Source organism: Chiloscyllium plagiosum, chromosome 2 (genome assembly GCF_004010195.1).
Source record: "Chiloscyllium plagiosum isolate BGI_BamShark_2017 chromosome 2, ASM401019v2, whole genome shotgun sequence".
In the NCBI taxonomy this organism is placed as follows: domain Eukaryota; kingdom Metazoa; phylum Chordata; class Chondrichthyes; order Orectolobiformes; family Hemiscylliidae; genus Chiloscyllium; species Chiloscyllium plagiosum.
The window spans coordinates 133,071,335-133,094,505 of record NC_057711.1 but is presented as its reverse complement, the minus strand read 5'-3'; the positions used below and the strand labels follow the sequence as shown (position 1 = coordinate 133,094,505).

Here is a 23,171-nt window from a genome sequence, read left to right as displayed (position 1 = left end):
TGACACATGAAATATTTTGCAAAGATGTTACATTTATTCTGGCTCTTCTCACTTATTAACTAAGAAATAACATATTCTATATCAGGGAAATAAACTTTCTTGTTGTTCAATATTTTATTAGATGTTGCTTGGGACATAATTTTAAGAATGTATAATTCATAACACATTGACTATTTAACTCTATTTACTATTATATAAATGCCCAAAATAATTGGTAACAGTTAATTATTTTCATCTGTCATTATGTGAGTTCAAATGTTTTCAATTAAAATATCTAAACTTGTTTAAATATTGGCTTTTCATATGAGATGAATGCATTAATAGACTTTAGCCTTCACTCCATTCAGCTCTTGTTTGAAAAGAGATATGATTCCAAGAACTTGGTTAAGGATATAACTGACATACATTGGTATTTTAAAATAAGTGTGTTCCTGCAAGTTTTAGGAGACTGGTTAATGCAGTTCATTAGATGATGAGAGTGTGTTTTAGAGTAGTGCCAATGGTTTCCTTTTCTGGCTGAGATAAATATAGAAATGGCATCTTCCTGCTCCTGAGGGTACAAGGTAATGGCAAACCACCAGTGGTTAAACCTGCCAGGAAAGTGGCTCGAGATGAAGTCTCAGCAAAGTAATGAGCACTCACGTGAATGGAGTGGAAATGCTGCGTTAAAATAGTTTCATGAGGAATTGCAGGAATTATGTGAGTAACAGTAATCTCTAAACAATCATCTCGAGTGTAACAGGGCAAAAGCCAGAGGATTTGAGCTGCCTTTGAGGTTGAACTGTTTCAAGATGGGCCAGAATTGTCAGAGTCCAATTTCCTACTTATTATGAAATTAATCCACTTCCCTTATTTCTTAACATAAACTAATGAGGTTTGGCTGCACAAGTTCTCACCTCTTTCATTAATGCTCAGTTATTTTGGTTCCACTAATCATTATGGGTTCAGGAACCTGAGAAGTAATCTTAGTCCATTTGGCTGAGTATTGAGAGTTGTGGCTGGTTTAAATACCTGAGCAGTTTCCACACCAAATTGACTGATGTAAAGTTCAGTACAGATCAGTGTAAACTATAGAGATGTTTTCCTTCGGCATCACTGACAGATTAAATATATGAGCAAAGTATGGTAGCTCCAAAGAACAACAAAGAAATAAGGGAGTTATGTTGCTACTGGATTGCAGCAGAATTAATGATAGAAAAGCAGATCTTACAAAACTAACTTTAGCTATTCAGCTCAACCTGTTTACTTCAGAATTGCCCTCCATAAGATTAACTAGCTCTAATTACATTTAACTATCCTGTTCCCTCTTGCTTCACCTCCCCAATGCAATCTTGAAAATTAACATAATTTCTGTCTCAACCATTAAGCAAGGAAGTGAATTCCATAGTCTCACAACTCCCTTTGTCTCCTTTGCCCTCTATTCTAAATCTCTTACATTTAATCTTGCATCAATGACCCTTAAATATGGATCTCTTAACTACTGGAGATGATTGTGCTATTATTGATTCTGACCCATGCGTTCGTAGCTTTAAACAGCTCTGTTAAATTGTCCCTCAAGCTGCATTGTTCTAACAAGCAAAGCACAGTTTATTTTTAGTCTGTCTCAACAGAATAACATTCCTGTCATCATTTAGAACTGCTGTCATTTGGACACCTTCTGAACCCCAAACTTTAGGAAGTTTGCCAAAGTGTTAGAAAGAGCACAGAGAAGATTTAGCAGGATGAATCTCGTATGAGGAATTTCAGGTTTGCAGAGATTTGGGAATCTTCTTAGAATGGCAAAACCTGAGGGTAGATTGAAAAGAAGTGTTTAGAAATATGAAGGGTCTTGATAGGGTTGATGAGAAGAGAGTGTTTCCGCAGACAGGGGATTTGGTAGCTAAAGGATTTTTTTTCTTTATTCATTCACAGGATTGGGCACTCCAGGATAGGCAACATTTATTGCCCATCCCCTAATTTCCCAGAGGGCAGTTAAGAGTCAACCACATTGCTCTGGGTCTGCAGTCACATGTAGGTCAGATCAGGTAAAGATGGCAGTTTCCTTCCCTAAAGGACATTAATGTACCAGATGTTTTTTTTTCTAAAAATCAGCAATGGATTCATCATCAGACTCCTAATTCCAGATATGTGTTGAATTCATCTGCTATAACAGGATTTGAACCCAGGTCCCCAGGACATTACCTAGCTCCCTGAGTTAACAGTCCAGCAATAATATCACCAGGCTGTCATTTCCCTACTACAGCTTAGAGGCAAAGGAATCAGGTGGGAGTAGAAGATGCAGAGAAAAGTGTAAGAAAAACCAAAAGTTTTCTTTGAAATACAAACATTGTTCTGCTATGGAAGGAGGTCAGGCAGCATCCAGGGAACAGGAGATTCGACGTTCCTGAAGAAGGGCCTGTGCCCGAAACGTCGAATCTCCTGTTCCCTGGATGCTGCCTGACCTGCTGTGCTGTTCCAGCAATAAAGTTTCAACTTCGATCTCCAGCATCTGCAGACCTCACTTTCTCCTCTGCTATGGAAGGCCCTGTCTGGAGCAGAAAAATAGATTCAGTAGTGACCTTCAAAAGAGAATTGATGCTATACTTTAAAATGAAGAATTTGTGATGATAGTGAAGTGAGATGAGTTATGTAGTGCTTGCAAGTAACTAGCACAAGCAGATAGGTAAAACCACCTCTTTCTGTGTTGAGATTCTTAGACCAGCTACCTTCCCCCATAAATTAAATAACAGTGGTTGTACTATTTCATAAAGTTAGTATCTGCCTTTAAGTAATAACTGGTCAGTAGTGCTTCCCCAAGAGAATTGGCTCCATTTGAGTTGTTGCTATGTCAGGTGACAGGTGTACTGGCTAATGAGCTAAAGTAAATCATTTGGAAAAAATGCCGAACCTTCTAAAACCTCAGTGTGTGTCAGAACTAATTTCTTATTTCTATCTTTGTTTTCTGTCTTTCCTAGCAGATTTTAGTTTCTCTCATAGTGATCAGATACTATTACATGGACCTTTCTGCTGTTTCTTGAGCTGAAAACCTAAATACTTTCTCTTGCTAATCGTTTCTGACTATGCTGCAGAGTCTCAGAGACTGAAATAATTGTAAGTATCTAATTACAATAACTATGAAGTCGGCTGCAAGTTTTCACTGAAAAATAAATTAAATTCACAAAGATGGCAAACGCTACAAGAGAATGGAATTTATTCAAATCTTTACAGTGCATTTTTCTGGTAGGGGATGCATGTGATTTTATTCAATAGTTAGCATGTAGCCCTATGAGGTTACGTTATTTGCATTTGGAAAATGGATGTTTCCTTGTGACCTTCGACTTATATTTGAGTTTGTGCATGCCTGACTGCAGGTGAAGGTGATTAATGTGAGGTCAGATTAGTGGACAGTCCAGGAGAATGCTCCTAACCAGTTTTTGATTAGAAACTTCATATCAAGTGAGTTTGTGCTGTACTAAAGCTGGTGCTGTATCCTCTCTCTGTTTTAGAAACCTTATGCATGTCAGATCCCAGGTTGCACTAAACGGTACACTGACCCAAGCTCTCTCCGAAAGCACGTGAAGGCACATTCCACAAAAGAACAGCAGGCAAGAAAAAAGGTGAGTACATATGGGAGGATCGAAGCAAAGATTTTGATGAAACAGGAATATTCATTCTCTTTATATTGTATAAGTCAAAGTTTAATTGTACTTTGATTGTAAGAAGGAATTCCTCAGCTTTGAATTCATAATCCATGTTATTTTAGGAAGACAGTGAAGACACAAGTAGACCATGTGAGGTGGGAGCAGGAGTAGACCATGTGAGCTGGGAACAGGAGTAGACCGTGTGAGGTGGGAACAGGAGTAGACCATGTGAGGTGGGAACAGGAGTAGACCGTGTGAGCTGGGAGCCGGAGTAGACCATGTGAGCTGGGAACAAGAGTAGACCATGTGAGCTGGGAGCAGGAGTAGACCGTGTGAGGTGGGAACAGGAGTTGACCGTGTGAGCTGGGAGCAGGAGTAGACCATGTGAGCTGGGAGCAGGAGTAGACCGTGTGAGCTGGGACCAGGAGTAGACTGTGTGAGCTGGGAACAGGAGTAGACCGTGTGAGCTGGGAACAGGAGTAGACTGTGTGAGCTGCAATGGAAGAATAAATAAAAGTGACCACAGTCTTATCAGACCATGGGACCGCTTTCTCCTGAGGAATGGACAAATGGTGGTGCTTTAACCTGAGGGTCACCATGCCTCAGGCAAGGAGGAGAGAACTTCTCATTAATCTCAGACAGTGCAGGAACTGAACCCTACATCACAAAACAAATGTCCAGCCAATTGAGCTAACTGACCCCCACCATAGAAGGTAGGCTGTAACTGGGGAGCAACTAGTCAACATGGAATTGAGAGAGGAAGAAAATCTCATATTGGATAAAGCAGGATGTGCTTCAATAAGCTGCCTCACCATCTTAACAACTATTTAAATCATAATTTTGCACGATCAGATTGCGCTTCTATACGTGGCTAATTCAGAATTCTGGAGATAAGGCTTCCTTTCCACAACAAATCACTTTGTTTTATCAGGCTTCTTTTCTTAGTACAGGCAGTAACCAGCTGGTGAGACAAGACATTACTTCCAACAAAATGCCTTCCTCAGACCTTGTGTGGTACAGCAAGCGTGTAATTAGGATTGGCTTGTCTGAAGGGTACCTTTCTGAACCATTCCAATGCAATTCCTTGCCCTGTCCTTTCTACTTTGTGTCAAAATCAGGTGAACTCATAAACATGCCTCAAATCTGAGGTGCCAATTTGTGCTCTGTACTGGTTTGTACTCTATATCTGCAGGTAGGAACAGAAACATACCTTCAATCTGTCAAATCTGTCCCACCAGCTGGCACAGACCCCACCTGCCTCAGAACCAATCCCAATTCCTCAGAATTCCCTCCCTCTTACACTGGCTTTCCAGCCAAATATTCCAAAGATCTATCCTCCGGGTCTCATGTTCATGTGTGCATGGCACTGGGAGCAATCTTGAGATTACTGCTGTCGAGATCCTGCTTTTAAATTTCTAACTCCCTCAACTCTGATTTCAGGACCTCATCCCTCTTCCTACTTATGTCAATGATAGCAATGTGGACCATACCTTCTGGAATATTCCCTCCCTCAGAAGGACGTCCTGCAGCTTTTCAATGACTTGGGAAGCAACAATAGCTGTCTTATCCCCTGATGAAGGAATCCCCTGTCACTCTTGCTCTTGTGATCTTCTTCCTGCTTCCCTGTGCAGTGTCCCATGGTGCCGTGGGCTGTTGTTCTGGGTGCGCTTCTCTGAGGAACCATCACCCTCACTGTTTTCCAAAAATGAATTTGCAACGTTATAGACTCCAGGGACTCCTGCAGTTGCCTAGTTAAAATGGTCCCACACATTTGAATCCTGGGCTTCATCAGAAGTACAGCTGTAGACACTAAATGGCCATTCCAAGGCAGGTCACTGGCTTTTCTCTGCAGAATTGTCAAGGGGCTGGGACACCAGAGGGGGGTGAGAATTTGCAACTCACTGCCTGAAAGGATGGGAGAGGCAGAAACCCTCATAACATTGAAGGAGTATTTAGATGTGCACTTGTATACAAGGCATTGGGCCAAGTGTTGGAAAATAGGATGAGGGTAGTTAGGTGGTTGTTAAAGACCTGTGCAGATTCAATAAGCTGAGCCTGTCCTGTAAACTCTATGGCCACAGTTGGCTGTAGATATATCCAAGAAAGGCTGAGTCACTGCGGCTGAGTGGGAGAGTCCAGGTTAACGGAAGTTCACAGAACATTTACAGGTGCTGAGGGATCACACCAGATCCATGATCTCTATGAGATTCATTTCAAACTTCCCTCCCTATACCAAATCCATTCAGCCATACTCTGATGCAATAGAGTCATAGAGCTGTACAGCATGGAAGCAGACCCTTCAGTCCAACTCATCCATGCTGACCAGGTATCCCAAATTAATCTAATCCCATTTGCCAGCACTTAGCCTATGTCCCTTTAAGTTGAAACTTTATTGCTGGAACAGCACAGCAGGTCAGGCAGCATCCAGGGAACAGGAGATTCGACGTTTCGGGCACAGGCCCTTCTTAGAAGGGCCTGTGCCCGAAACGTCGAATCTCCTGTTCCCTGGATGCTGCCTGACCTGCTGTGCTGTTCCAGCAATAAAGTTTCAACTTTGATCTCCAGCATCTGCAGACCTCACTTTCTCCTCGTCCCTTTAAGCCCTTCCAATTCATTTACCCATCCACGTGCCTTTTAAGTGTTGCAATTGAAACAGCCTCCACCACTTCCTCTATCGGGACAAAAAAACACTGCAGATGCTGGAATCCAAAGTAGACAAGCAGGAGGCTGGAAGAACACAGCAAGCCAGGCAGCATCGAGAAGTGGAGAAGTCCTGAAGAAAGGTTAATACCTGAAATGTTGACTTCACCATGTCCCGTTGCTGCCTGGCTTGTTTTGTTTGTCCAGCTTTCTGTTTGTCCACACACCACCCGCTGCATGAAAAAATTGCCCCTTAGGTCCCTTTTAAATCTTTTCCCTCTCACCTTAAACCTATATTCACTAGTTTTGGATTCTGCTACCCTAGGGAAAAGACCTTGACTATTCACCCTATCCATGCCCTTCATGATTTTATAAACCTCTATATCGGTCACCCTTCAGGCTCTGATGATCCGAGGAGAATCGCCCCACCCAAATCAGCCTCTCCCTGTAGCTCAAACCCTCCAACCCTGGCAACATCCTTGTAAGTTTTTTCTAAACCCTTTCAAATTTTACTAAATCCTTCCTGCAGCAGAGAGACCAGAATTGAACGCAGTATTCCAAAAGTGGCCACACCAATGTCCTGTACAGCCACAACATGACCTCCCAACTCCTATATTCAATGCTCTGACCAATGGCCTTCGTCACATTCTGGTGTTGTTTTCCTCAAACAAGTGTTTAGAGTCATTTAAGGTAGGCACTTATCCAAATTTCACTGGCCACAACACTGGAGTTAATGGAGCAATTGGACTACCATATAAGGATATGCTACATTTAGGAGGATAGACAAGAATGATAAAGGAGATAGGGAAGGAAGCAACAGAAGTGGCTTATAAGAATGCCAGATATTGTAGTAAGCCTGATGATCGGGATCAATTTAGGATCCACTAAAAGATAAGGAAACAGAAAGGAGAATATAAATGTAAGCTAGCTAGGAACATAAAGACTGATTTAAGAACTTTTGATATATGAAAGGAAAAAGATTAGCAAAGAGAATGGTGAGCCCATTAAAGATGGGGACAAGAAAATGATACCTGGATTTCAGGGGTTAAGTTATGACGAGAGATTATACATATTATGTTGTTTTCTCTGGAATTAAGAAGTGATTCAATCAAAGGTTTCAAGGTATTAACAGGAAATGGCAGGGTTGATACAGATAAATTAATTCCACTGGTGAGGGACTCTAGAACTAGTCAATTTATACATTCCTGATAGTTAAGTAAAAATAAGCCTTAAAGTGAGTGTCAACTCACCACATGCTAATGTTGTGGAAAGTCAGTTTGTCATTCAAATGAGCGGTAGTGTTGACTAGTGATGAGATTTTCATGATTTTTGAACACCAGGGAGTCAAGCTCACAATAACATGACCTCAATTACTGCATTAGCACCATTGCATGAGCACTACTGCAAACTCAAGTTTAATATGTAAACTTTAGCAAGCAAGGAGATGAAACGCATTGGCAAATTTTAACAAAAAGAATAGGAATTAAAGCTAAAGCTCATATTCAATATTCATAAAATTTCTAAACATTAATTTGAATTCAAGTGAAATTATCACATTGTCGAGTTATAGAAAGCATTACTCCTTTGTTTAAAAATGATGTTTACTCCCCAATATAAAGAAATACTGCAACACAGGCATTAATCTGTCAAGAGGACAGCTTCTTACCTAACTAAATGAAACATACTGACCACTGGCTTTTACTGACAACTATTGCCAATTTAAAAAAAAAATAACCCCATCTCTGATGAACTCCCTCACATAAGTCGTATAGTTGGATAAGTGCAGTTTCAAGGCTATAATTTCATTTGGAAGGTTAGATAATTATCTTAAATTGTTCTGCCCCTAATAGATTAATGACATTGTTTGAAACTTTTAGAGAGATTAAAATCTTAAAACCAATCCTATTATCGAGAAACAATATATTATTTTCTCGATTCAGTGAAACAAAAGTTTAAATTAATACTGACTGAGTCACTTGGAGAGGAACACGATAGTGTAATGTATGTTACAATGTCGCTACAGTGTAAGTCAAAGGATATAATCGCAGATACCTGCAATAGGATATAACCACAAAATTGTGCATCTGATTTTCAGCAAGTGTATATATTTCTGATGACCTTGCTAGCCCAGAACCTTCCAGAATTGCCGTGTGGTTCTAGTTCTGGTCTTTTGCATGTGTCCTTTTTTATCACTTCTCCACTGTGGACTACGTCTATAGTAACCTGAAGCTCAATTGTTGAAATTCTCTCCAGTCTCAGCATGTTTTTGTCAACTTTACAGTCAGTTGTTCGGGTATTGCCTAATGTGGCTGGGTACCAAATTTTGTTTGATCATTCTGCACTCTGGGACATTTTACAATGTTAAAGATACGAGATTTATATGTACATTGATGTGTGTGTTAGAGAGTGCCTCTATTTTGCTGTATGGTGTAATTTTCTTTCAATGACTGATTTCAGTGGTTAAAATCATTTTTGAAATGCCACCAATACACATTGTAATGACCTGAATTAAATGGAATGGTGATTAACACATAGCCAGTTAGATTTAGCATTGGATCATCTTCCCTTGTAGACAACTGTATTTCAGCCATGTTTAAATATGGAGAGCAATGGGAAGGAAACAATTGACTATAATGGTCATAGAATGTACTACAGCATAACCAATCTTTCATCAAACATGTAAAGGGAGACCTAGAGCAGAATTGAATACATTTGAAGTGTTTTTAGAGATAGACTTGCTCTCAGTGCAAGGCATTGTGCTGACTAAAGGTAAACAACATGTGGAAGGAATTTATAAAAGGTTTTTGTTAGTTGTTTTTCCTTTGGAGAGATAATTCAATTTCCTAAGACAAGAAAATGTATCAAATTGACGCCTGAAATGCAAAATTCACACTGCTTTGGAAGTGACGGGATATGGATCTGAAATCTTCAAAGTTCAATGGTGAATCAACAAATCATAGAAATTTACAGTGCAAAAGAAGGTCAGTCATCTTTTCCTGTCTGACCTGGTCAGAAAAGAACTTCCAGGCTGATCCCGCTTTCCAGTTCTTATCCAAAGCCTTGTAGATGACTGCACCTACAGTGCATATTTAAGATTTTTTAAGTACAATGAGGATTTCTGACTCTGGCTTCATTTCAGGCAATGAGTTGCAGATTGTTACTACTCTCAACGTGCCTGTAATGCCTCGAACAATTGCCTCAAATCTATGCTCAGTGGTAACTTACCTCTTTGCTATGGGAGATGGGGTTTTCTTATTAACCATATAGAAGCTATTCACAATAATGTGCAGCTTAATTGAAAAGGTAACCCGAAGTCACCAGTCTTGCTAGACCATACCACTGTTCTCTCATTAGAGAAAGAAAACTGGACATTATTTAACCTGAGGGTCGACTACATCTCAGGTGATGGGGTTGAAAAACAAGAGTCCTTCCTGGTAACCTCAGCTGGTGCTGGAATTGAACGCCCACTGCTAACATCACTGTGCATCACAATACATGCTTTGGAGAATGAATGAATAAAGAAATTTATTCAGTATATTTCAGAAAAGACAGAGATACAGAATGAGGTGTGTTTTAAAAGGAAATGGATTGTAAGAGATGTTGTGGAAGGACAATTTCTAGTATAATAAGAAAAAGGAAGTGTTGGTTGGCTAGAAAATTGAAGCAAGTTATTGGTAAATGAAAAGAATGGCACAGAACAGAAAGTTGTGGAAAGTCTATTAGCCAACTGGCTTCAAACAAAGCACATCATGATGATGAGCATAATTTTTATAAGCTTCTATCCCATGTCTTGGCTAATAAAGTGAAGTACTAATAATGCCTTCTGAACCACTTCATCAACCAGCCTTTGTGGTCATGCACCCTATACCTCTCAGTAACCTACTAGATATGGCACATTCTGTTGTCTTCTTTATTATTCCAAACTGTGTGCCCTCACAGTTCCCTGGACTGGATTCTATTTGTCTCATTTCTGCCTACCAGAGCAGTTGATTTCTGACCTTGAGGAGTCTATAGCTTCCATTTGCTTCATCCAACCACATGACTAATTTTGGTGTCAAATGTCTTAATTATGTAATGAGGAGAAAGTGAGGACTGCAGATGCTGGAGAGTCAGAGCTGAAAATTGTGGAAAAGCATTCCTGCTGACGGGCTTATGCCCAAAATGTCAACTCTCCTACTTCTCAGATGCTACCTGACCTGCTGTGCTTTTCCAGCGCCATACTTTTCACTCTTGATTAATGAAATAGAATAGCAATTTATCACCACATGTATTTATGAAAATGTGGTGAGACGTACATAAGTCAGCACAATTCAGCACCATTTTAATTATAAAAAGAAATTATAAAAAAAGTTAATTGAGACAAAGTTAGGTCAAAGCTTATCTTTTGTTCTATCCATGGCCCCTGGGTTTCTGGAGTGGGCATGAGATGCTGCTGCTGAAGCCACTCCATGGGCACTACAGCAAGGAGGGTCTTCATGGACCCAAGTCACTGATACTGAAGCAATGACTCACTCCAATTCAGTCACTATCCGAAGCCACCATATTGCCACCATAGCCACAAGGGATGACCCGGAATCACCATGCCATGACCACTGAAACCGCCACCCAGCCATCAGGAATGAACCATGCCCGTCAACGATGGAGCCTTCGATAAAGCTGTGGTCACTATGGCCACACAGTACGGATATCCGGATCAACCGCCCTGCTGCCACCGCAGGCCCTCGTTAACCGCCTCCTCCACCGCAGCCGTGGAAAAGCACAAAAGATAAACTTTCATACAATAGAGAGATGAAGGAAATAAAACAAAAATCAAAGAATAATGCAGCCGGGTGGGTGAGGGAGAGCGCCCGGGCACAGAGCCCAAACACTTCCTGCCCTGCCGCTGCTACCGCCATCTTTATTTTTTTCTAAGTTGTTCACACATCCCACAAGAAGCAAGGGGAGCAGTTCGGAGCCTTGTTGAACGCATTTGAAACAGCCTTTCAGTTACATAGGCAGTTAGCTCTCATCACCCTTTGCTCTCTGACACTGAGCCAATTTTGGATACAACTTGGCAGCTTACTGTTGAATGGCAAATTAGTTCAAAAGTAATGACGAGAATTATTTTAATGCACTTTAATTGCATTAGCTATAGGCTGAAGTAATAAAAATGAAAATAAAATGGTATATCAAGGATACAAGAGCCATTAACTCTGTACCTTCCATTATGTATCTCTAAATGAGGGGAGGTTGAGGTGATGGCCTAGTGGTATTATTATTGGACTGTTTATCCAGAGATCCAAGTAATGTTGTGGGGACCCAGGATTGAATCCTACTGTTGCAGATGGTGGAATTTGAATTCAATAAAAATCTGGAATTAAGAGTCTAAGGATGACAGTGAATCCATTTCCGATTGTTGGGAAAACCCATCTGGTTCACTGATGTCCTTTAGGGAAGGAAACTGCTATCCGTACCTGGTCTGGACCCACAGTAATGTGGCTGACTTTTCAACTGCCCTCTGGGTAATTAGGGATGGGCAATAAATGCTGGGCTTGCCAACGATACCCACATCCCGTGAATGAATGAAACAAAACTATGGCAACATCTTCCACACAGTGGTAGTTAAAAATCACACACCAAGTTCTAATCCAATGGGTTTATTTGGAAGAACTAGCTTGACAGCTTGGACAATAACCTGGTGTGGTGTGATTTTTAACTTTGTCCAGTCCAGTCCAACACCGGCACGTCCACATCACAGAGCTGGTTAAATAACTTCAAGGAAACATGTAATCAATCACTATCAGTCTGATCGAACAATATTACAAAAGACAGTCAGGTTCACCTCCATTCAGAGCAGAAGGATTTCTAATATGAAACAGTCATCAGTTGGTTGAAATTTGATACTGAGTGGCAACAGGAAAATGTATATAATTGTGGTTTAGCAATTCAGCCCTGAGATTATGATACTGTAAGTTTATCAGGATTTTCTAAAGTGAAGGAGCAGACACATAAGTCATTTTCTCTGGTTGCAGCCAGTCCCCTGTAAAAATGTATCTTGCAGTTATTTTGTATTATAATAATTTACCAGGTGAAGTGCTTTTAAGATGTTACGGTCCCAAGATTTTCAGTTGTCAGTCACAGTTGGAATGTGTTGCAATATGCATAAGCATCATCTACGATTAAGAAACTAGAAACCTAAGTTCTGAGAATGCACTTACAGTAACTATGTAGCAAATTAAAGGCAATATTTTATTGTTTACTTTCTCAGTTGATACACTTAGTGAGGTGAAACTGCTGGTTAGTATTATGTTACAGCTTTTTAAAAGTCTGCTATCATTTCCAACACTTCCCGGACTCTGTCCTACACTGGCTGTATAGTTTATTTTCTTTCGAGAGGGTGCTCTGTAGTGTCAATGAAGACCTCCTTCTTGGCCTGGCAAACTACCTCATGTAGGGGCACCTCCACTTCACCACATATGGACAGTGAGCTGGACATCCTGTGACACTCTAATTACTCTCTTGCTTTTTGGCGGCCAAATTCATTAACTCGCCAAATGTTTTGCATCACATCTTTAAGTGGCTCCGCTCACAAATCAGTTTTACAAGACTGCAACAGCACATGGAATTTTCCCCTCTCAACTCACTCCGGGAGTTTCCAGAAGTAGGCACATTCCGCACTGGAATTCACACTGCATGTCGAATTGATCCCATCCTCCAGTTTGCAGTGAGGTGGGCATGTGGATTCTGAGAGTGGCTTTCAATTGTTGCTTACTAGTGCTACTGTCTAAACCTCAAGATCAGAAACTCTGCTCTCCTTTAGGAACTCAGGGTAGATTATAGTTTATGAAAAGAGAAATTTCAAAGGGCTCTACAAAGTTCTCAAGATTTAGAAAGTAGGACAAGCTAATTTAAGCTTTCTGGTAACTTGTTTCCCCCCCACCCCCTTGTTTCCCCCTTTCATGTGATATGCTCTCTGGTTCTGTTCATTCTTAATCTATCGAGTTATTTTTCAACTCCATCAATATCTTGAAAATAGATTAGACCCAAAGAATAATTTCTGTAGTATGCAGTAGCAATTTATCTGCTATAAATGCAGACAAGTTCAAATATTTTAAGCCCTGGTGACTTCAGACTCTATCAGCATGCTAAGCTTCTGTGGTATCTTTGTTGTTTCACTTGAGAACTCTAGTCTTATTTTGGCATGGACAAACATTCCCAGCTAATAACAATAAAAGCTGAAGAAACAATAAATTGTCTTAAAACTGAATTATTACTTTAATTAAACTTGAAGGATGGCGTGAGTCCAAGCAATCTTGTACAAAAATGTGGAATTCATAAAATGAAAATTGCCATAAAAATTCCATAGTGATAAAGGCTCAGTGAAACAATTCTGCACCAGCAGGTTTCCACTGTCCTACAAATAGATAAAAGACCTCTCCTGTCACATCCTGTTAGTCATGGATTCATTTCTACAGTACATTCACAAATGCTCTTCATTTGACTTTTAGCATTATTTTCAAAAGAAAAATCATTAAAAATTATAAAAGGCAATATACATTTTGAGTTGCAGTTCAGACCTAGTATGAATAATTATTGCACAGGAATAATGTGTAACTAATCGCAATGTTAAGCTAACTGGGATAGGTTACCACCTGTATATTGTTCCATTTGGTCAACATTTATATAGCAAAAACACTTCTCAAGTTACTTCCAAGAAATGCATGATTGAAGAACAAGTTCTACTCTTAGATCAGAGATTAATTTCATTGTTGTATGGTTGCAAGTTCCATGGTCATAGGTAATATACTGTGAGAGTGCTGAGTCTGTGTCTGTATTCATCTCACTAAAAATGCAATGCATGAACGAACAAGTGAAGGTTTTCTTGAGTTTCTAAATTACAAAGTCAGTTGATAGCAAGATAATTAATGAAAAGTATAAAAGTAACTGTTACAGTTCTTCAGCAACAGAAACACCGTACAGGAGAAAAAGAAATTCATTGACATGATTCTGCATGTCTGAATGTAGTCAGCCTGATACACACTAGAAAACAGCAAACGAGCCATAAGGTCAGGTAATGAACATTATCCAATACTCTCCACAATCCCTTACCAAGTTACCATATTGCAAACATTTCACTGTAACCCTCTGCCAGTGTGATCTGCCATATTCACCAATGCACAGTCGGAGTACAGATTTCTGAAATGGTTAAATTCAGAAAACAATATCTTGTGCACTGAATGTATTCTGTGGAATGGGATGGTGAATGGATGGTGAATCCCATAAATTCATACAATTTATTTATTCGAAGATCCTAATATAACCAGTACTTGGAGTGTTGATGTCTAAATGCAGATAACTACATATGTCTGACAGAAAAAGAATTGCAAAAGATAATGACCATTCTTTAGAAAAATTGTCCATCATTTGACTTACATTTTTCAGCAAATATTCCTTCATGCTGTCCTACAGGAACTGAGATAGATGCTTGGGTGGATCAGGAAATGCCACCAGAAACTCAACAGACTGAAGAAAGAATTGTATATCATTGGGTAGAATTATTTCTTCACAAAGCAGTGCACTGGACCGGAGAATCTTTTATTGTGTGTTTTTATCACAGTTTTGGTTTGAGACAGTCTAGTCAAGGAGAAGGCAAGTCAAGGGCTATCTTCAGGCTCATCTTCATCCCACATTATTTATTATACCTTCATACTATTAGTTTCAATAATCATCTTATAACAAGCTCTGACTTATATTTAAATTAGTGACAAATCTATCTTCTATCACAGAACCATAGCAAATTGAGTGGGCTTCACCATTCAGTCTCATTGAATATGAATGAATCTCATTGGAGGATGTCATAGAAACATAGAACATAGAACATAGAAAAATACAGCGCAATACAGGCCCTTTGGCCCTCGATGTTGCGCCGATCCAAGCCCCCCAAACATATAAAATGCTAACAGGAATTGACAAGATAAATGCAGGAAGGATGTTTCCTTTGACGGGGGAGCCCAGAACCAGAGGTCAAAGTCTAAGGATACAGGAGGGGCTGAGATGAGAGGAATTAGATTAGATTAGATTAGATTACTTACAGATTACTTACAGTGTGGAAACAGGCCCTTCGGCCCAACAAGTCCACACCGACGCACAACTTGTTGGGCCGAAGGGCCTGTTTCCACACTGTAAGTAATCTAATCTAAAAAAAAACGGCCAAAGCATTAAATGTTTTCAACAAGAAGTTAGATACAGTTCATCTGGATAAAGTGATCGAAAAGTATGGGCAGAAAGTGAGAATTAGGTACTAAGTTGATGATCAGCCATGAACATGTTAAATGATTGAGCAGGCTTGAAGGGCTTGAAGAGAAAATACTCATGCTGGTATTTTCTATCTTTCTACGTAATCATAGCTGATTCTCTAACTAAACCACATACTGCTGTACTCTCCTCCTAGCTCTTGACACTTTTGGCCTCTAGAAACCTGTTTTTTTCTTAAATATATTCAGAGCCTTGACTTCCACATCTTTCTCTGGTAGTTAATTCCATAGGTTCTAAATGAACAAACCTCTCCTCATCGCAGTCTGAAACCTAAGACTGTGATTCCTGTTGCTGCCACCTGGCCAGGGGAAACATTAATGTGTCCTGCTCTCTCAAAACGTTATATGTTTCCATGAGATTCCCTCTTATTCATCTAAACACCAGAGGATACAGGCCCCGTTGAACCAATCTCTCCTCGTACAACAAATCTACCTTCCCAGGAAATAGTCTGGTGAACCATTGCTTCCTCGATGAAAAGTTTATTTTGTTTTAGTTAAGGAGTCCAAAACTGCACATAATATGCCAAATGGGTCTCACCAAGACTCTGTACAGCTGCAATAAATGAAGGCCTTCCTACTGTGTTCATATCAAAATGCTCTCTGTAAGCCTTTCAGAGAGACACTCTGTACTGTGGGCTTCTTCTATTGTTCTTTCCAGATTGTTCTAACTCCTGCATACAGTGTGTTATTTATTCCCAATGATGTGCAGCTCTGTGACATCATTAGCAAGCTTGCTCCAGGGTCCTCCTACCCCTACACAATAGAGTACCATTTGAAAACATTATTACAGAACAAATATTATAGTTATAGTAGATTGGTAGCACTACACAGGATCAAATTGTCAGACTCAGCAATTAATTGCTCGCAGTCGAACATGGAAATGTGCTGAGCTATATAAATAACGCTCGGTACCACAAATTCCATTATGGAATTAAAAGTTAGTAACGTTCTGATTTGAACAATTGTGTCCCTCCTATAAAATTAAATTCCAGACTTAGCCTAACCAGCTTTGGATCCCTGCTTTGGTATTCTCCACCTCACTCATTAGAGAAAGGCATTCCACATCTTTCTTCACAACTTTATCCATTTACTCTGCTGCCTTCAAAACCATGTGGACATGCATTTCCAAGGTCTCTCATTACTCCTACTTCTCTCAATATCTTCCCATTTGTTGTGGAATCCCTTACTTTGTTTGCCTTTCCCAAATGCATTCACTCACATGTCTCTCGATTAAATTCTGTTTGCCATTTCTCTGCCCACCCAACTCAATCACTGACATCATTCTGGAGTTAACACCCATCCTATTCACCATCGTAACCAATTTTTATATCACCTGTGAATTTCATAATCAAGTCTCCCCATTAAAGTCCAAAGCACACAACAGACAGCAAGAGATCCAACACAATCATAAATTACTGGAAAAACTCAGCAAGTCAGCCAGTATCTATGGGTAGAAATCAGAATTTCGGGTCTTGTGACTCTTCTTCAGAACTGATAGCAGCTAGGTAAAGGTTGGTATATTTGCTATAGAAGGGGTAGGGGAGGGGGGAAGGACTAAGCAACAGGTTGAGAGAGAGAAATGCAGTTGGACAAACAAAGGAGTAGGTAAAGATCAGCCTTATCAAAGTTGGCCTCATCGAAACAGATGTGGCAGAGATGGAGGAGCTGGAGAATGGAATGGAGTCTTTACACGAATGGTGTGAGGATGTATAGTCAAAGTAACTTTGGTAGTCTGTTGGTTTGTACTGTATATTGGTGGCCATCTCAGCAGAGTGAAGACAACAACATGAATTGAATTCCCAAACCGGCTGAGTTTATCTGAAGGACTCTCCATTTCAACCTCACCCCTCACCTGAGGCATGGTGGCCCCTCAGGTTAAACCACCACCGGTTATCTCTCTCCAATGGGAGGGCAGCCCTGTGCTCCAGTAGGACTGTGGTGACTTTACCTTATTTGACCTATCCCTTGCACTCTTTAAAAGCAATTTGCAGATCAGCAAACCTCTGGTACCATGCCTATATCTAGTGAGGATTAAAATAAATCTGTGTATCTGTTATTTCCATCCTGGCTTCTTTTAAAGATTTAATTCAATCCATCCGGCTCTGGTGACTTATTCACCTTCACGAATATCAGTCTCTTCAGTACTTTCTCCTGCTTAATGATTATTGTATCTAGCATTTCACATTCCTTCTCTGTAGCTAGACTGTCTACATCATCCCTTTCCTTTGGGAAGACAGAGACAAAGTACTCTCCAGGAACCATAGGAACATACGATATCCAGACAACGGATGTTTATGTGTGCTCCACCATTTTAGCATGATCAAACAATTAAATGCTACTATTCTAAGTAATTCTATAGCATTTTAATGCTATTAGTCATCAAAAATCTATTAGTCTCAACATCTTCTGCATCTACACATGGTTATCTACAATAGTCGATGGCACAGATAGAAGCTTCAGTGGCCATGATGGTATGTTGCCTCCCTAATGCAAGGGTCATGGATGACTCTGAGCAGGTACAGGGCTTCCTGAAATGGGAGAAGATACAGCCAGAAGTCATTGTCCATATTAGCACAAATGATGCAGATAGGAGGAGTGACAAGGTCCTGCTACAGCAATTCAGGGAGTTAGATAGTAAACTAAAGAGCAGGACCTCTCGAGTAGTACTCTCAGGATTATTCCCCGTGCCACGTGCTACTGAGGCTAGGAACAGAGACAGAGTACAATTGAACATGTGGCTAAGGAGCTGGTGTACAGGAGAGGGCTTCAGGTATGTGAACCATTGGGATGTCTTCCAGGGAAGGTGGGACCTGTACAAGAAAGGCAGGTTGCACCAAAACTGGAGAAGCACCGCTATTCTGGCAGGGAGGTTTGATAGTGTCACTCAGGAAGGTTTAAACTAGTGTGGGGGCTGGGGCAGGGTGGGCCCATGGTGGGAACTGGGGCAGCCGGTCAGTAAAATATAGAGAATGGGGAAGAGCCTGAGACTAAGGCAAATATAGCTAAGAGGAAGAGCAGTCGGGGAGAGGTTGCAGAACTCAGCAGAACTGGAGGCTTAGACTGTATTTGCTTCAGAGTAAGAAGTATAATAGGTAAGATGGATAAACTTAGAGCCTGGATTAATGCATGCAGTCAGGATGTTGTTGATATCACATAGACATGGTTGAAAGAGGGACAGGATTGGCAACTTAATGTTTTAAACAAGACAGAGGAGGAAGCAAACGAGATGGGGGAGTTGTGTCACTGGTTAGACAGCATACCCTGCAGTGAGGCATTATGGTTAGAGCTCAGGAATATGAAGGGTGTAATCACAATGCTGGGATTGTACTACAGACCTCCCAGCTACCAATGGGAGATAGACAAAGAGATATGTAGCCAGATTCTGGAAAGATGTGAAAATAACAGGATTGTTGTGATGGGTGATTTTAACCTCCCCCGTATTGATTAGTGCTGGGGAGTTGGATGGCAAGCAATTGAATAGGTATTTTCAAACATTACGCAGATAGTCCAATGAGAGACGGGGGCCATACTGGATTTGGTGTTGGGAAATGAGCCTGGCCAGGTGATCTAAGCTTCAGTGGGGGAGCATTTCATGAATAGTGACCATAATTCCTTAAGTTGTCGAGTACTTATGGATAAGGGCAAGAGTGAAGCTTGAATGAAAGTGTTAAATTGGGGGAAGGCCAACTATAACTGAATTAAACAAGAGAGAATGTGGATTGGGAGAGACTGTTTAAGGTGGGAGGGGTAAGATTTAAAAGCGACCTAAAGGGTCGCATGCAGAGGGTGGTGTGTATATGGAATGAGCTGCCAGAGAAGTTCGTGGAGGCTGGAACGTTTTCAACATTTAAGAGACATCTGGGTGGGTACATGAATAGGAAGGGTTTAGAGGGTTATGGGCCAAGTGCTGGCAAATGGGACTAGATTAGGTTAGGATATCTGGTCAGCATGGATGGGTTGGACCAAAGGGTCTGTTTCTGTGCAGTATATCTCTGTGATTCCATGAGTCTCTTAAGGATCAGTTGATTAGAGTGCAGGAAAGGCATGTTCCTGTGAAAATGAAGGACAGGAGTGGCAGGATTTCGGAACCTTTGGATGACAGGGGAAATTATCAACTTAGTCAAAAAAAAAAGAAGCATACCTAAGGTCAAGGCAACTAAAAATAAATGAAGTCCTTGAAGAATATAGAGAAAGTAGGAAGGAACTCAAAGGGGATTTAGAAGGGCTAAACGGGGACCATGAAATGCCCTTGGCCAGCTGGTTAAGGAGAATCCCAAGGAATTTCTATATATGTTTGGAGCAAGAGGGTAGCTAGGGAAAGTGTAGCCCACTCAAGGGTAAAGGAGGGAGGTTATGTGTTGAGCCGGAGGAAACGAATGCGATCCTTAATAAGTACTTTACATCAGTATTCACCAATAAAGAGGGGCGTAAGTGATATTGAGGTTACTCTTGGGCAGGTCAACATACGGTGGCTCAGTGGTTAGCACTGCTGCCTCACAGCACCAGGGTCCCATGTTCAATTCCAGCCTCGGATGACTGTCTGTGTGGAGTTTGCACATTCTCCCTGTGTCTGCGTGGGTTTCTTTTGGGTGCTCCGGTTTCCTCCCACAGTCCAAACATGTGCAGATCAGGTGAATTGGCCATGCTAAATTGTCCATAGTGTTAGGTGCATTCGTCAGAGGGAAATGGGCCTGGGTGGGTTGCCCTTCGGAGGGTTGGTGTGGACTGGTTGGGCCAAAGAGCCTATTTCCATACTGTAGAGAATCTAATCTAAAAAAAATGAAGGAGGAAGTGTTGGGTGTCTTGTAATACATTCGGGTAGACAGGTCCCCAGTGCCAGCCGGGATATATCCCAGGATATTGTGGGAGGCAAGGGAGGAACTAGCTGTTGAATGCAGTCGTGTTTGAAGTGTCCAGCCCTGTCCGAATTCCAACATCTCTTTAGAGAAAATCTTGGGTTAGGATTTGTTATGAGGATTCCTGTGGAGATATAGCCAGCAAGGGATGGGTCTGATCTGGATCTGGCCCATCTGCCTGAAATCTACGGCCCTCTCTGTGCTGGCATCCACCTGCCTGACCTTTCCTGATCTTAGGAGCCAATCTTTCCCCATGATTTAGACGATGAGATCTTCAAAGAAAGATAATTGAGTTTTGTCACTATGAAGCCTCCTGAAACCTCTCTGGACAATCCCACCTTTCATTGCTTCTGCTGAGAAGACCCTCAGGATCCTGTCATTCAGAAAGAGGGACACAAGAAGACGATGCAATCAAGCAACTTCACCAGCTTCAAAGTCATAGATTCCAGATCTTCTCCTTCAATTTGCTTGTGCTCATAAAAACCGTTACTTTAACAATCAGGCCACTGCTGCCTCCAAAATCCCTGGTCAGTACCTCAAATGATCCATTGCAGTCTTCTTAAAGGTTTGCCATTTACAAATTGCATGGCCATAATCTCATTGAAAGATGGAGCATACTCAATAGGCCAAGTGACCCATTTCTGCTCCTGCATTTTATGGTCTTCCAAGTATATTTTATTCCTATCAGATTGTAAACATCTGTTTTAGAGTATGTCTTATCCTTTTCTTCTTTAGTTTTCAACCAAATGAAGTAAAACTTGAATTCCAGCCTTTTTTACATAGTGAAAGGCCCCACTTAGCTTAGTATTAACACAGTACTAATCTGCAGACCGAGGCACGAGGTTCTAAAGAGTAATTATCATTGTGATCAGAATTCACTCAAGTCTAAACAATGGTACTGATATTGAAAATTCCAAGTGGCCACTTCTGTGTTTAATTTCCTCTGTGCAATTTTTAACACACCAGTGAGAAAGTTAGAGTCTGTGCTGTTTTAATGGAGTAGTTAACAGCTAATTCAAATGTATAACAATGTTAAAAATAGAGAACAGTTAGCGGAAAATACCACATCAAAGAAATGAAGGCCATGAGGTATCTCTCCAGAAAAAGGGTGTAATCATGGAGCTGAGGATCAAACGTAACAGTTCCAAATTTGCAGACGCCCCAAACCTGGATGGGGATGTGACGAAGTAACGTCAGGAGGATTTGGACAGGCTGAGTAAATGGACAAGAACATGGCAGATAGAGTATAATGTGGTAAAATGTGAGGTGATCCACGTTAGTAGGAAGAACAGGGTGATGAGTATTTCTTAAATGGTAAGAGGTTGGAAAACGTAGATGAAAAAGGGCCCCAGCTAGGCTTGTCAATCAGTCACTAAAGGCTAATATGTAGGTGCAGCAAGCTATGAGGAAGTCTAATGGAATGTTAGTCTTTATTCCTGGAGGATTTGAATAGAGAAGCAGTGAAGTCTTGTTTCAATTACACAAGAGCTCGGGTAGGCCCAATGTGGAGTAATGTGTGCAGTTTTGGTTTCTTTATCTCAGGAAAAGTATAAGAGCATAAGAACTAGGAGCAGGAGTAGGCCGCCTGGCCACCTCGAGCCTGCTCCCCCATTCAATAAGGTCGTGGCTGATCTTTTTTGTGGACTGAGTTTCACTTACCCACTCACTCACAATAACCCTTACTTCCTTTACTCTTCAAAAATCCATCTATCTTTGCTTTAAAAACATTTAGCAAGGTAGCCTCAACTACTTCACTGGGCAGGGAATTCCACAGATTCATGACCCTTTGGGTGAAGAAGTTCCTCCTCAACTCCATCTTAAGTCTGGTCCCCCTTATGAAGAAGGGTTGCACCCAAAATGTTGGCTTCTCCACCTCCTCATGTCGCCTGGCCTGCTATGTTCTTCCAGCCTCCTACCTGTCCCCTTGTTTTGAGGCTATACCACTTAGTTCTAATTTTACCCACCAGCTTAAACAACATCCCTGCTTCCATCTTATCTATGCCCTTCATAATTTTATATGTTTCTATAAGATCCTTCCTTGTTCTAAATTCCAATGAATATCATCCCAGTCTACTCAATCTCTCCTCATAAGCCGACCCTCTCAACTCTGGAATCAACCTAGTATTATTGCCCATTGAGGAATTTGTTCATCAGACTTGTTTCTGAGAAGGCAGGACCGTCCTTAGAAGAGAGATTGGGCAAATTGGGCCTCTAAACCTTCGAGTCTCAAGGAATGAGAAAGGATTTCATTGAAACTTACAAAATACTGAAAGGGTTAGATGCAGATAATGATTTTCCATTGTTCAGGAGTCTAGATCCAGGGAGTGCAATTTGAAAATAAGAGGATGCCACTTGGATTTAAGATGAAGGAAGCATTTTAGTCAGAGAGTTGTGAAGCTTTGGAATTCTCTGTCACAGACTGCTGTAGAAGTTGTGACTTTGAGTACATTTAAGGTTGAAGTTGACAGATTTCTGATTCCCAATGGTGGACCAGGTTATGGGAATGAGGTGGATAAAAGACATTGAAGTGTTCAACCAGCCCTGGTGGTATTGAATAGCAGGGGAGACTCGGTAAGGTTAGTGGCCTGCCCCAGTCCCTATATTTCTAACACCCTGAGTTACTTACCTCATGGGCGGCACGGTGGCATATGAGCGACATGGTGGCACAGTGGTTAGCACTGCTGCCTCACAGCACCAGAGACCCGGGTTCAATTCCCACCTCAGGCGACTGACTGTGTGGAGTTTGCACATTCTCCCCGTGT

General features: G+C 41.0%; 1 protein-coding gene across 7 annotated transcripts in view; it reads left to right on the top strand.

Moving 5' to 3' along the window:
* Positions 1-23,171, top strand: part of LOC122564092 (zinc finger protein GLIS3-like) — a 567,943-nt gene that overhangs the window by 403,295 nt on the left and 141,477 nt on the right. For all 7 annotated transcript variants that reach the window (XR_006315822.1, XM_043718654.1, XM_043718678.1 and 4 more), the window contains exon 6: positions 3,486-3,596. Coding sequence is in view for 6 of the 7 variants with exons in the window: in XM_043718654.1 (XP_043574589.1) it covers positions 3,486-3,596 (111 nt within the window). In the remaining variant the exon portion in view is untranslated. The remainder of the gene's footprint in view (positions 1-3,485; positions 3,597-23,171) is intronic.